General features: G+C 37.4%; 2 protein-coding genes across 5 annotated transcripts in view; both read right to left on the bottom strand.

The window, feature by feature from the left end:
• cep131 (centrosomal protein 131) overlaps positions 1–3,279 on the bottom strand; it is a 29,211-nt gene extending 25,932 nt beyond the window's left edge. Inside the window, exons 1-3 of one of the 3 annotated variants that reach the window (XM_026914768.3) lie at positions 3,101–3,279; positions 966–1,161; positions 58–152 (exon numbers count right to left, since the gene is read on the bottom strand). In XM_026914768.3, the coding sequence (XP_026770569.3) occupies positions 58–152; positions 966–1,151 (281 nt within the window). In that variant the 5' untranslated portion in view covers positions 1,152–1,161; positions 3,101–3,279. The remainder of the gene's footprint in view (positions 1–57; positions 153–965; positions 1,162–3,100) is intronic. The other 2 variants (XM_026914766.3, XM_026914767.3) reach the window with 2 other exon arrangements.
• Positions 3,280–3,841: 562 nt separating this feature from the next.
• The window catches only part of rnf213b (ring finger protein 213b), a 42,385-nt gene continuing 30,748 nt past the window's right edge, over positions 3,842–15,478 (bottom strand). Inside the window, exons 49-63 of one of the 2 annotated variants that reach the window (XM_034309271.2) lie at positions 14,879–14,960; positions 14,128–14,162; positions 13,687–13,938; positions 12,765–12,930; positions 11,358–11,455; positions 10,885–11,133; positions 10,501–10,633; positions 10,294–10,377; positions 9,875–10,055; positions 9,571–9,772; positions 8,749–8,826; positions 8,334–8,531; positions 6,585–6,674; positions 5,146–5,321; positions 3,842–4,413 (exon numbers count right to left, since the gene is read on the bottom strand). In XM_034309271.2, the coding sequence (XP_034165162.2) occupies positions 4,278–4,413; positions 5,146–5,321; positions 6,585–6,674; positions 8,334–8,531; positions 8,749–8,826; positions 9,571–9,772; positions 9,875–10,055; positions 10,294–10,377; positions 10,501–10,633; positions 10,885–11,133; positions 11,358–11,455; positions 12,765–12,930; positions 13,687–13,938; positions 14,128–14,162; positions 14,879–14,960 (2,160 nt within the window). In that variant the 3' untranslated portion in view covers positions 3,842–4,277. Of the gene's footprint in view, positions 4,414–5,145; positions 5,322–6,584; positions 6,675–8,333; positions 8,532–8,748; positions 8,827–9,570; positions 9,773–9,874; positions 10,056–10,293; positions 10,378–10,500; positions 10,634–10,884; positions 11,134–11,357; positions 11,456–12,520; positions 12,590–12,764; positions 12,931–13,686; positions 13,939–14,127; positions 14,163–14,878; positions 14,961–15,478 lie in introns of those variants that run through there. The other variant, XR_008302965.1, reaches the window with a different exon arrangement.

The following is a 15,478-nucleotide window of genomic DNA, read 5'->3' as shown; positions in this document are numbered from 1 at the left end:
CACTACAACACGTTTAAAAAAAAAAGAGAGAGAGAGAATGGGAGTGATGTTTTGTACCTGAGTCTAGCGTTGGCCTGCTGGTTCACCTGCGTGGTGCTGTTTGATCGCCGCAGGTTCTTAATGGCACGGGAACTCCCAAACCCACCATCAACCTGCCAACAACAGGAAAGAACAGCCCATCAATTAAAGAGTCATTACAGTGGCATAATGTGTTTTAACTGCTGCTGGCACTCAAACATGTGCATTAGGATATTCTGTCTGGCTGAATTCCAAACGCTTGTGTAACATCAGATACACACATTTCTGCTTTAAACAAAGCAGAAAACATACATGGTTATTTTCTCAGTACAGCCGGTTCTTATTAATACTTTATACCGCAGAGCTGTTAAATTCTCAAATCTGATTGATCAGTGGGTTCTGTAATAATTTTCTGTAACAGCAGCTCTGACAGTAGTGCCGGCTGCAAGAGAGATCACGGCTTTGCTTCATGGATGTTCCACAACATTAAATGCAACTAAAAAATGATAAAAAGTATGTTTAACGCAGTTGACGAATTGCTGTGATATACGAGGAATAAAATACTGTTACTATATAATAAGAGGAATGAATATATAAATGCTGTTACTATATTACAATCTAATCAACTTCAGGGTGGTTGTCATTGATTATTTTCCTACAATAGCATGTTTTATGCCTTATTTAAAAATAAGTAAGTAAACTTTTGACTAGCTATATGTAAAATTATATTTAGTTTTCACTTTAACCACTTCATGTTATATTCGAGGTAAGCAGAAGACTGCTTATAGTAGCAGCTTATGTGCCTTTATTTTATATTTAAATCAAAGCTTATATCTTGGATTTATACACACAGTATCAGACAACAGTATATACACAATAGTAATAAATTACAGGTAGGAAAAATTGGATGGAAACTCTGTGAAATGTTTAAGAAGGTGCAGATTCACCGGTGTGTTGCGTTTGCCACGTCCATCGCTGGCCACAGATACAGATATAGAGCGGGAGAAGTGTTTTCCCGGCGAGGCACTGCTGGGTCTGCGGCCCATGGAAAGCTGCGATCCGTTCAAGCTTAGATCCAGCGCATCACCGGCCATTCCAGACTGGATGGACGTGGGACTGCGAGTAGTGTGCATCCTCTCTCAGCTTGAGATAAATGGGAAAGAGGTCAGTAGACTCTAAGTCAGAGTTGGGTATAATAAAGAATGAGAATGAATAAGAAATTCAATGGTATTCATCTGAAATGGGAGAGGATTCAACTGTGAAGCATTTAAGGGGATTTGAGGAGGATTCGGTGACACAGTCAAAGAGGATTTAGGGTTAAAGCCCTAAAAGTTGACTGCAAAGGAAGAGGCAATATAGCTATTACAAATCCGGGGAAATTGTGCAGTTTTTCAAAGGCTGCTGCAGGACTCATGATAAAAAAGGTTATACCAAAGCTAGGCACCAAATCTAATTATTCAATAATAGCGTGAGAGGATCACAAAAAGCCCTTATGAGCAATGTAGTTTTACATTACACTGCAGAGGGTGTGTAGGAAAACCCCAGAGATTATACCACAAAGGATGGTAACCAGGTCTTATGGGTAGACATTCCCATTTGTGCAAGATTGCATTATGTCACAACGTTACATCAACAGAGACGTATCAAAGTTCCCAGTTTCCCTGCTGAAAAAACACTGGAAATATAGTTTCACTTTCTAATTGGCATTTTTTATAATTTCTAATTACTGGCCTACTGGTTTCAAGCATTTTTCCATCAGGATCAAATGGAGGTTATGTTTCCAAAACTACATTCTATCTTGATTCAGTTATATTTTTTGTGTATAATTTGGTGTGTATCTCCAGCGTTTGATGGAATAATGACCAGGTCTTTCTAGATACCCGGGAATACCGCATCTTAGAGTTTTCTCGTTAAAGTGAAGCATCATTACTCAAGCATCACAGAAATTCATTTGGTCAGTTAAATCAGTGTTAATTCCACATCCACCTTTACAAACCATCAGATATTTGATCAATTTTCGTAAAACCATCCAACACTTCTAGTATCAGTCACAGGCCACCAGTGTACACACAAGTGTAACACTCTGGTATTAACCTATATGGATAACACAAAATAGTAACGATTGCAAACAATACATTGCATTACAAAAAACAGGAACCAACAAAACCCTGAACTCTTTGAAACAGTGTTCATTTTTAGGCAGTGTAGGCTGCATACGACCCGAATAATTTTAGACAGTGTAGGCTGCAAACGATCCGGAATAATTTTCCCAACTTCCTGAGGGTTAAAGTTCACTAGGAAAATTTACCAGAAAGCAACATAAAGTCTGCTCAGATGATACATGAAGAATTATCTGCAAGAATTATCTGGAATACTTGTGTTTATGGTCATGTTTTATATCATGTTCGGGCCAAATGTCCCCACAAAAATAGGAATATCAGACAGTTTTGAACTGGTGTGTACATCTGGCTGGTCCTCTCAAGGATTATTTTCTTACAAAACTCCAGCTTTTATTTAAAAACAAACAAACAAACAAACAACTCTAAAAGAGCAAAAAGGTTTCTTTTTGGTTACTGAGGTTAATGTTAGGGTTAGGGTTAGGTGTAGGAATAGCATTAATATCCATGGAAGGTCCTCCCATGTGTGTGTGTGTGTGTGTGTGTGTTTGTGTTGCATGCAGTGGGATGCTACAGTAGCTGCGTAACCAGGACAACGCCAAGCGTCGCTACAGGTGATGTGACCGTTATTACCAGCTAATACTCTGAACCGAGGACAAAATATTAGAGTCGACTCCTAAACGACTCCTTCAGATTTTGATACAGTTTAGATATCTAGAGTGTAGAAGCTGTTATTGCACTCTAGCTAGGGAACAGGGAGTCGTCTGGGATTCAGCCACTGGTCATGATTTTGGTCGAGTTTTCATTAAAATCAATAACAATAATAACCTACCTACTGATCCGATTCAGACGGAACTGTGCTGAATGCACACACTACACTCAGACTGGTGCCTAGGCTGTTTGACTCGTTAGCATAAAAACACAACACTAAAAGCAGCGAGCTAAAATCATTCCTCAGCACTCACCTAAGCCTGAATCAGGCCGGCCACATCCGCTGTTTCACTGCAAACTAACGCTGTAGCTGTATATCCCCGTCTCTCAGGATCCCGAGTGTCAGATTCCTCACTGCGATATCACACTTCCACTACGGAAAAACACTTTTCGTATCCAACAATAAATACAGCACAAGCCCATCTCTTAGCAACGAGCCTATCAAATCGCCTCAATGGCCCTGGCGGCCCAAATACAGCCAATCACAGACCGGAGTGGGTGGAGCTTCACGGAAAAACCTACAGGAATCCACCCACATGATTCTCTTATTGGTGGTTGCTCGGATACTCGGGGTCTTTCTTGGCGATCTGATTGGTGGCTTTGATTGGCGTGGAGGAAATGAAAAAAGGCCAGGCCAATGTTTGGTTGAAGCTCAGTGACATTTTAGAGAACACTTGCAGAAAATGAAATAATAATAATAATAATAATAATAATAATAGCTATTGTTGTAATAAATATTTGTATGCATCCATTTTTATGTTATTACTGTTGGTTTCACAACAACCTTATGTCCTTGTATACCATTTAATAATTGCCAAAATATGGCCTGCCTCTGGGCAACAAAATATGAATTTGACACCACCACACATTAAAGTAGCAAATATTTATTTTTCAGATAAACCTGTATACAAGTTTAGAGGGAGGAAAGAGTATTTAGGGGAATTTTTTTTTTAACCTTATTTCTGCTACAATTAGAAAGGAAGGAAGGAATGAAGGAAAGAAAGAAAGAAAGATTTAGATTTTATTAACAATAACATTCTCATTAAGTTCCCTATTGGCTTTGACATCAACTGATGAAAAACAATAACTGTTGGCACATCCAGTCAAACAGGTGCTTGGCTGAGATAAAATATGAAAAATGCAACACAAGCTCTTCAGAATGCTGTCTCTGTGTCACTGTGTCTGTGTGGGCTTAATTTTCATTTTGACATCATTAATACACACACACCAACATATTCAAATGCATCATCGTAAAACAATAAATGGTACTGAGTGATTGAAGAACTGCTCTGGAATGAATTCACATTCAGACCCTGAGACAATCTGCATGATAAAGTCAGTGGGTATAGAGAGAGAGGGAACATAAAAACTTTAGCATTTGTCGCTTCCAGTAGATCTATCATCTCAATGGAATAGTTTTGAGGAACACAGTCATCTCTTGAAGTCTACAGCAAGCCTCCAGACCTCTGCACCCTCACTCAGACAGATCTCCTCTGACAGATTGTCTAGTCCAGGCAAGGCAGGAGCTCCTTTTTGGTCCAAATGTAATTCCAGAGTGTTTCTGATGCTGAAAAAAAAGGACAGAATTGGGGGAGGAGCAACAGTTAGCATTGCAGTCCATTGTTCAGGGCACACGCATTCCGTTTTTCTGCCTGACCAGCTGCCTACTCAGGAGGTGGCTGAAAGAGGCTTGGACTGACAGATGGAAGCCTGGAGGGGTCAAAGTGTGGCCCTGTGTAGTCAAAAGGCCCCTGATCCCCAGGGGACCACAAGGTGGAGGGAGCCTTCTTTGCTGTGATTGAAAGCACCCACGCAGGAACAAAAGCTTAAAGGCACTTCTTACTCTTTGTGGTGACGTTCCGGATATTGTTAAAAAAAGTATAAAATTCGGTGACACACTCCGGCAATAAATGTGATTTTCAGTTCTTTCTCTCTGGTTTGTTAACAAAGTGGTAATACCACCTATGTCTACTAGATCAGAGTGCCTTTAACATGTTTTTTTCTACTGTTCACACACATACGGTGTATGTGTATTAAAAAATTACAAAGTAAACATCTTTCTCAATGTTTTATTTTTTTTAAATAAAACCCAATTTGGATGAGAAAACAGTGGCTGTTATTTAACCTTCAGTGTTCGTCTGGTCACGAATGCGAATGCCATATAAACAGTGTGCATAACCATATGTGGCCAATAAATACTTCATGGTTCTCCCACCCAAATGGTGTCAGGGTTTTGTGCTAAGAGAGAGCACAGACAAGTAAGCTGAATGGCAGATGGACAAAAAAAATGAATACTCACTCCCATTGAGAAAAGTATCTTTCCTCTGAGGTGATGTCTGTCTTCAAAAGCAGGATCTCATGAAGCTCCAGAGTGAAAAGTTCAACATCAGTGACGTCCAGGAACTCATTCAAATCTTTCTGGGCATCAGCAGAAAGTGTCTTTTTATAGTCTTCAGAAAGTCTTGGGATAGGGTCCTATGGGTTGCCAAATTAAAACAAAAATGTATCAAATTTTATATACATAATGTTAAAGTACTACTTGAATAGATTATGCTGTGTATATGGATTTATATGTTAGAGAGATTTTTCTCTCCACATGATTTTCGCTGGATGACACAACAACCCAAATAACACCGCAGTCCTCATTCCAACAGGCTTCATTCCAACAGGCCAAAACATGAGGTCAAATGGCTTAAATCTGCAGACTGTGACACATGTTTTAAACAAAACCCTGGCACACTCTGGCGAGCACTTTCTCTGGATTTATGACACAAAGCTTGGGCCTCTTTTCTCCATTCAGGGTCAGCCCAGGTCAAAGGTCAGCGAGTGGTATTAGAGACAAACTTAAATGGATGAGCAGAAGGTAGCTTAATTGGGTTTTTCAAATTCAAATATGTGTTTGGTCTGAATACCAATACACACGATGACTCTAAATCACAAGCTGCACCGTACTATTATTATTATACTGATAGTCAAATTATGCCAGCTATTAATGTGATTAGTAGATATAGGTGCAAGGTTGTACCTTTAGGATATTCTGTTCTAGATGGTCAACGGCAAAAAAGAGATATCCTACTTTTGTGATGCTGGAACAATTCTCAGGCACTGAGAAATCCCTCAAAGCTTTTTTTCCTGATAAAACTGCTGCTTATGCTTCTCATTTACGCAGTGATACATTACTCATGTGCACTTTTACAGACAAAGCTTTTTTAAAATCAGACTTTCTAGAAGACTGCAAACATTAAGCACTCTTAATATACCATGTAACAAATGTAGCCTCAATCATCTTGCAGTCATTTCTCTATACTATCTATTTGAACTACATTTTATATGTTATCAATACATGTCATTGCTAGCTATGCAACATTCAGTATTGTTTTATCAGTGCAATTAGTGTTAATAATATACATTATAATTATAATAATAATTATTATTATTATAATTATAATGTATGTTATAAACCTGAGGCACCTGAACTACACTGTTATTTCTGTAGAACACTGCAAAATGCATTCCATCCTCAATAATATAGTATATACTATTCAATATTCAAGGAGAATCTTGTGCATTGAATCTGGGAAACAGCTATGACATGAGGCTCCTTGGCAGCCCAAAAATGAAAAGTTGTCCAAGTTGTTCTTTAAGATCTTAGAAAGACTTGTGTCAAACAGAGGACACCCTTTGACCTGAGCTCGTTTATCATGCAGTGTGGATGTGGAGTGGTGTGGAGGAATTCACCTGTCCTCTCCTCAGCTTCAGCTCACTCCTCCAGCAGGTCAGCAGCTGCCATGTGGCTGTACACTGATCCAGCCTGATATCCACCAGAGCCTAGGAACACACAAACACATACACAAGAGAAACAAACAGTGACTGTATGGTTTTATTTGTGCTCACTAAAAAAAATCATTAAAACAAGATCGAAAACTGAAAACTGAGCCAAATCAACATAATAGTCTTCATGTCCTGTGTTTGAAAATAGCACACATGCAGAGCAAGCAAGAATTATAGAACAGTAAAAATTATTTGTGTGAAATAACAACTGACTCAGTCAACGCAGGGAGTTCAGCCAAAAAATTACATTTACATATCATGACCTTAGTATTCTAATCTTCTATCTGGGTGAAGAATAAATGGCAGATACAACCTTATACTATTAACATCACATTTCATTCCCTTTTTTTTCTCCAAATATAGTCAATCAGCTGATACCTGGAGTCCTGAGGTTGAATTTTAGGTTTTGCCCACTCACCAGCCACTTTTTTAGGAACACCTGTTCACCTGACATTCACACACTTCTCCAATCAGCCGATCATGTGGCAGCTGTGCAATGCATAAAATCATGCAGATGCGGCTCAAGAGCTTCAGTTAATGTTCACATAATGTGATCTCTGTGACTTTGATCATGGCATGGCTGTTGCTGCCAGATGGGATGGTTTGAGTATTTCAGAGCCTGCCGATCTCAGATTTTCTCACCCAACAGTCTCCAGAGTTTACACAGAATAGTGCAGAAAATAAAAAACATTCAGTAAGTAGCGGTTTTGCAGGTGGAAATGCCTTGTTAATGAGAGAGGCCAGAGGAGAATGGCCAGCATTGTTTGAATTGACAGGAGGGCTACGGTAACTCAAATAGCACCTCTTTACAAACACCTCAGAATGCACAACATGTCAAACCTAGAGGCAGATGAGCTACAACAGAAGACCACATCAGGTTTCACTCTTGTCAGCCAAGAACAGGAATCTGAGACTACAGTGGGCACAAACCCACGAAAATGGACAGTTGAAGATTGGAAAAACGTCACCTGGTGAGGTCTTCAACAGTCCAGTTAATCTGGAGCACTAAATAGAGACAAATACACCCCTGTGGCAGATGTAAACGCCCTGGAATTTCACCTTTAACTCCAGTTTAGAACAAAAATACAAATTTCAGACACCAAAATGTCTTGGCTCATTGATAACATTTAGGTTAAATTCTATTTTAACTATCACTATACCTTTAAAATTCTTATCTGGAACTGTGCCACAGGTTTATATTTTATTAAAATAAAGTGGTAAAAATATGAGAGAATAGAAGTGCATGCAGTTAAAAATAGTGCCTTAACATGACTGAATTTAAAATGACTGGATGCCAAAGAAGTAGCCTTTTTATTATTTAAATGAATATTAATGAATTTACTATGAATAAAGAATTTATTGCTGCTTAAAGTCAAAATTTTGGGGCATTTTAGGCATTATTACTTTTTATTATTAACCAGCAATAATGTCTAATTATATAAGGATTTTAAGTCTCTAATATGCTATTACAAGGTGGACATTTTAATATTATTAATATCATTTGAAATTTAATCATTTATTATCATTAATGAGCTAATTTTATGCAAGAGGTTTCTCTCTCTCTTTTTTTAGAAAGCATGGCAATTAAGACTCAAGTGTGAATGCATTATCCGAAGCGCTGTAGATTATGACAATGCAGACCGCTGTAATCCTGACCTTGGCTACACTGCTGGAGATGTGCTGCTCCATCTTGAGGGAGTCATGAAGATAGGACAGCAGTGGGGATTTTGGATGTCCTCCAGTTTTACCCAGGAAGCGCAGACCAATCTCCAGAGCATACACAGCGTCGCACACATCAGCGAAAGAGCGAAGCACTGTTCTTATCGAGCTGCATACCGAGCCCTTCAGCGGCTCCTGATCAGCCAAAAGAGGAAAAATAATATTTAATATATTTCTACGAATTGTACCAGCAGTTTCAGAAGTAATTTGGAATGATGGTATGACTAAATGCCAGTGAGCTGTACAGAAATTTGAACATTTCATTCAAGTTCACTCACATGGCCTTTAACCAAAAGGTTAAAAGAAAAATGTGAATACTCAGTGATTAGTTGTAGTAAGTGGTAGCGTTCACCTGGGGTATCTTGCTTCTGACATCTTTCAAAACCTCTGAAAAATCTTGATGATGTCTCTTCAGATACTTTTCAGTGTCCTGAAAGTGTTAAACAAATAGTATTAACGAATCAATAGCAGAATCATTTTACTTCCAATATAGGCTACACTTAAAATTTGTTGAAGTGTGTACAATAAATTATAAGAGTTGGATTTTAATCAACACTATATGGCAAAAACTATGTTGCAGAAATCACATCACCTTTTAATAGGGTGGCACAATTAGTGGTATTTTAATCATAAAATAATTCCTCATGTAATTAGATATAATTGGCTACAATACTGATGTGTTTTAAAGTAAAGTAAATCATGAGCTCCAGTTTAGATGGATTAACTGCAGGCCTATATGTATATTTACATATTTACATTTATATATGTATATGTATATTTACTCATATTTACATCATATATTTACATATTTATATATGAATATATTGTCTAATTTGTTTATATTTAACATTTAAAAGATGCAATCAGTTAATGCAGCTATTTATTTTAACTGAATTATTTATACATACGAAAAAAAATCTAGGATGATAAAGTACAATGTGAAACGGATGCTTTCTGATGATTTCAAACAATGAAGTCAATACAGTAAAAATCAATACAATAAAATCATTTTGTTCCTAATCTGTCTGACTACTTTTGATAAATAGTGGTGCTTTTAATATTGATCAAAATAATCATGATCAGCATTTAAGCCGTTATCTTTCTCTGTAATTTAATATTAATAAAGCATTAAAAGCATGATGTAACAGATTAGTAAGTAGATTAGTTTACTAACTGTTTGGATGCGTGGCTTGCCAGCAAAGAAGCGTCTGTGAAGTTGTTTCTCAATAGCCTGCAGGTCGTAGTCACTGGCAGTTTGTTGACCCTTCACCAGTGTGTAGTGGCAGTGAGCTAACACCAGGGGCAGCAGCTCCTTCTCTGGGTGGCACAGTGCCAACTGGCTCTCAGACAGCGCTCCTACAGGAACACTGTAGTCACTGCAGGACACAAGGACATGAGTAAGGGACTTAAAGAGCAAACAGAGCAAAATTTGAGTCATATACAATCTTCACTTTCCCAACCAACACACACAGACACACCTGTCTTCCTGATGACTGAGTTTCTGAGCTTCTCGCACCAGGCTGTTGTGAGTTTCTGACAGCAGGTCGATGAGAGCATGGAGACACGAGCCTGGTCCACGACGGCTCAGGCAGAGAAACTGACCAGGACTGTCCATGGTTATGTCCTTCTCACACAGTTCTGGATCCAGACCTACAGCAGCTAACACACACCAAACACACCTACACTTACACACTCTCTCACATTTACTACATCACAAGTCCAATACCAACAAAGTAATTCAATGTTTTCATTCATTCCAGATATGGAGCATATCCCAGGAAAACTGTGTGAAACGCATTCATTGCAGGGCACCACACGCACACACACACACACACACACACACACACACAGCACCACCGTGCTGCCCACTCAGTGTTTCTAGGTGGTTAACACTCACTGTTATTAGCTAGCTCCGTTCTGAGATGGTTCCACACCCTGAAGAAGATCTGTAGCCTTTTTTTGAGTGTATTCCTCTGGAGGCCTATTAACACACAATTATAACAGAACCCATTTAATTTTATATTCATGTTGCATTTTAAAAACAGCTGAAAGTCACATTAATTTAAATAGACCTAGATTGTTGCTCTATCCTGAACATGGCTACCTGCAGGAATGTTGTGAAGCAGCGTAACAATGGGGGAAGATTGTGTCTCAGCATCTATAGGCACTATTCGTATCAGATCTGACAACAGGGCTGCCAGATCAGGCAGACAAGCCAGGTGTCTTATGTACTGCACCTGTCACACATACACACAGACAGAGGTACACATGCATGACACATCAGTCATGCAGAGATTAATTACATGAGACATCTCAGTGTATCACCATTTTGTCTCTGGATTAGCTAAATTAAAACAGCATTAACCCTTAACCCTGACTGTTGAAATTGTAACAGTAAATAAATGACATTCCTTTAGAATTAATTCCATCCAAAAAAGCTGGACAAATCCTTCACAATACACATCTTAAAAATTCAGATGGTACATACCTTTTTGAGAAACAATGAGAGGAGAGGGACTCGTTTCTGTGCCTGCTTTTGGGCAATAAGCTGGGAAAGACGCTCCACAGTCAGGGTGTCTGGAGGTGTCCAGAATAACGCATGATGGCTGGGACATTCAGAGGGGAGAGGAAGGAGTGAACGAGGGTCTCCCTTTAACATCTTCATCAGAGCACTGTTGGACAACTTATCATCAGATGCAACCTGCTCCTGAGCATCACTTAAGTGTCTGTTCAAATCCTGAAAACAGAAAGAACCAGAGAGCATGCCTTAGCTATGCAGAGCAGGAGACAGATCACAGTTTTTTTTTTTTACAGGTTAGACAGCTATTTGCTTCTCTTGTTATTATTTTAGAGTTGAGTATATAACATATATGGCAAACAGTTATTTATATGCAATGCAAATTTACCAAAAATATCTATATAAAAATCCAGCTAGAACAGATGTGATTTCCGTGAACTGACCTTTAGAATAGGACTGATGACTGTTTCGCAAACCCGCTTCTCCCACTGCTCTCGGGCATGTCGAGAAGACCATTGTGCTGCCCCCTGCTGGACACGAACTGGTAAAGAATAAAATCCGGTGTGAATGGGCTCAGTTCTGAACTTCCCTTCAAACATCATATGCAGTACTTAGGTCCTGCTTAACTAAGATCCCAAATAAAGAGTGCTACATGTACATTGCATTTACAGTATTTAGCAGTCATCCTTATCCAGAGTGATTTACAGAAGTGATGAGTTTTGTAGTCTCTATCAAAAACATATCCTCACACTAGTTCACTAGGTCAGGGCCTAAGAATAGCATCAAGCTAAACCCATGTTGGGGTTAGTAGAGCATGAAAAGAAGACACAAAGTATAATTGTGATAAAGACTTCACATGCAACGGGGGTGGAGGAAATGACATTAATTATCAATTAATACTTAAATATATTAACACTTCTGCATATGCTAATTGATCTTTATAGCCGTGGCAAGTCATGCAAGAGTACACTAAAACTGAAACTCAAGTAGAACACTGATTAAATGCAGTGAGATGCATTAAAAACTGTTCAATATGTGATATAAAGTGTAAAATTGCAGAGACAAGTGTCCCAAGTACAAACATCTGCTATATATGTACCATAAAACCAACCTTACAGCTAAAAAAAAGTCATAATTTGAGAACCTCTCATTATTTTGAGACATAACTTTTAGAAAATTTAATAAAGTAATGATTGTTCAAAATGGTGAAACTAAGCTAATGCAATTCAATACCTGCCCTTTGGTCATATCCTGTGTTCAGAAAATGCCTTCCAGGGTGCGGTAAATCACACCGAGGACACGAAATCAATCTATTTGAATAAATAGCACCCTGTACTTTGCAGTATTTTGCATCTTTAGATAGAAACTGTGTTTTGTGTCATTTGCTTGCACTTCTCTCTGGCATGCATTGGTTTCCAGGGCGACCACATCATGTGCATCATATATTTTGTTGCAGTTATTACTCCATCACCACACTTGAGCTGGGATTGGTTAATTACTGACTTTGGTGCCTCTTTAGGTTAGTGGATATAAGCCATGCTAGACACAGATGTTATGGCACAAAGTCTTGCCATTGTCTAATGCTTTACTGTTTATCATTCCTTACCTGTCTAAGATATCTGTCCATTTGGATTCCTTACATTGATCTTCGTACTTGAGACTAATTGCACTGTGACTGAGGAATCTTCAGTAAGCATATATAACTAATTTGCATTTGTGACATGTACAAAGTGGTACTTTAGTTAACATTTCAGGAATGTTCTTATCAGTTTGCATAAGAAATGACCATGTCATGGCATGTCACACATCTCATTTTCTATTATTTCTGTATTATGAACATGCTCACGGACCTGTAGGGAGCTGTGCTGAGGTGTTGAGGATCAGATGAACCATGATGGCTGTGTCATCCCAGTTCAGATTCAGAGTCTTCCCCAGAACCTTCATGTCCTTTTCAAGATGGCGCCAAAGAAACTCTTGGGCATTGTTAACAGTGGGGTGAATCATTGCACTGATACCCTGCAAAGATTCACAGAAGTTGAATATTGTAATTATATTTAAATAAATGCATGGTGAATATTTTTCAGCATGTACAGACTACACAAATTATTATTGTTATTTGCATGTATATAGACTTTTTTTTTTTTTTTTCATGCTTGGATTTTTTACAGCTTGAATTAGTGATGATCATTAAATATGCTTTTGCACTCACTGAACCATCTGGGATTTGACGCAAATACAAGAAGATAATGTCATTAATTATTTACATTTAAACATGCACGTTAACCCTGAAATTCACAGTTTAGCAATGGGCCTGCTGACTGAATCATATCAGGCTGTCTCTTTTTATGAATTAATAGCAAAACAATTCTTATATTCATCCTAAAATTAACCAACATATGGTTATTATTAGCTAATTATATGTAACATAAAGAAAAAAGACATACAATCCCTACCTATGCAAGATTCTCCTAATAACACGTGTGTGCACAAAAGAGATCAAGTGGGTTTGACAGGGATTAAATCCTTTTAGTATTATTATTATTATTATTACTACCAAAGACCATTCATTTTCAGCTTTTTATTTCACATTGTAATAAATCACCTTGGATAAATTACCTGTAAATATACTGTAAGCTTAATATTTCTGAATACAGTATAAGCATAATAATGCTGATCAGAGAAACTGAGCTAAACCTACATTTTATACATTTTTTTAAATCATTATTTTCCTTTGACTTGGAGAGAATATGAGAGTATAAAATCTCATTGTACCTGGTGATTGAGAAAGGATCCATGCAGCATGGCCAGATGAAGGAAGAGACGCAGCACACAGGACTGGGCCATAGACAGATCTCTGTTCGGAGCGTCAGATCTGCGGGCAGCATCATCCAGAATATGACCTGGTCGGGTCTGATCACCCACACTGCCTTGGACTGGAATGAATCCAGCTACTGCGTTGTGGTTTTGACCACCAATAGGCACTCCACACGTGTCACACTTTGCCACAACCATTGGCTTCCCACACTAATAGAAGAAAAAAAAAGTTTTAAGTACTGTTTAAGTACTGTTTCATTCATAACACACTCATAGCTTCCTTACAGAAACATTTTAATGTATAGTATTTTTTTTCAATTTTTTTATCATTTTAGATAAAGTCACAATCAAATGGATGTAATAAATCCTGTAAGCAATCAGTAATAGACTGAAGCTCACCTCTCCAACGAAAGATATGTGACCATTTTTACAATCTGTAGTTCAAAATGAAAAAAAAAAAAAAAGACAACATGTCAGTACATATCTCCTAATGTTAACTTCAAGTGATATACACTACCACTCAAAAGTTTGGACACACCTGAATGAATATATATTTTTTTATTGTCCTAAAGACAGTTTGATAGAGGCTTATGGGTAATTTTTTCCTACAACAAATGCAAATAGTGAGTTAATCATATATATATATATATATATATATATATATATATATATATATATGTATATTTCTGTCTGATTCAAAATGTATTTATAATAAGTAATTTTACATAAAACACATTTTTTCTTAAAATTTTAAATTATTTCCCCAAAAAAGTAGTTTTCATTCAGAACTTAGGAGAAGCAGGGAGGAGATCGGCCTATATGGGAAAGTTAAGAAAAGCTTCCTGAATGAAGTGTTGATAAGAGGTCAAGAGCATGTTCCAACAAGGATGTTGTTAAGAATTTAAAATATAAACTAGTTTTGATTTGTGTAACATTTTTCTTGGTCATTGCATAATTCCATATGTGATATTTAATAGCATTAATGTAGCAATAGAAAAGTAGTAAAAATGAATAAAACTCTTTTATGAGCAGGGGTGTCCAAACTTTTCACTGGCATGTGAATAGATGAACATATTGTGTCAAATTCAGGAGATACAGATTTAAGCTTACTATTTCTATTCTATATCTGTCTGTTCCATTAAAAACTTACAGTATTTCTTCAAGTTTCTTTCTTGTAGCCACTGAGTGACCATACTGGTGTTGTCATCTGGCATGGTGGGAAGAAATGCTTCCTGGATAAAGACAGAATTCCTTTCACTTTCACACTGTGAATATTTGACTGAATTTGAAGCTGTCATAAAGTCAATCGTGTTTTGGTATACTAATCAAAATAATTCATTTGACTTGCCATAGCTAATTCTGTTATCCTGCTTTTTTTTAATATATAAACAAGTGGTAAAAATAGACACAGACAGGTGTCATCTTAGTTTTTGCTATTTATTTCAATTATTTCATTCTGTCTGTTTTCATTGATTTTGTAGTAAATTAATTTTTTTTTCATTTTTCTGTTTTATTTCTTTGCACACTATTTTCACCCTTTACATACATTCAATAACCGGTGGAATTGACTAAAATCATATGGGGACACAAATAATATCTAATTATAGTGAAAAATAAGATATGTACAGGAGGCTACGTTTCAGCTTAAGCTTTATAGGGTTATGTTGGAACTACGATTGATACCAAATCTACAAAAAGACAGCATAAATGTGTGGTTATTAAAAAGGAGTTAAAAAATGTTTCATAACCA

The sequence above is a fragment of the Pangasianodon hypophthalmus genome, chromosome 12 (assembly GCF_027358585.1).
Source record: "Pangasianodon hypophthalmus isolate fPanHyp1 chromosome 12, fPanHyp1.pri, whole genome shotgun sequence".
NCBI classification, from domain to species: domain Eukaryota; kingdom Metazoa; phylum Chordata; class Actinopteri; order Siluriformes; family Pangasiidae; genus Pangasianodon; species Pangasianodon hypophthalmus.
This window is presented reverse-complemented; position numbering and strand designations above follow the sequence as displayed.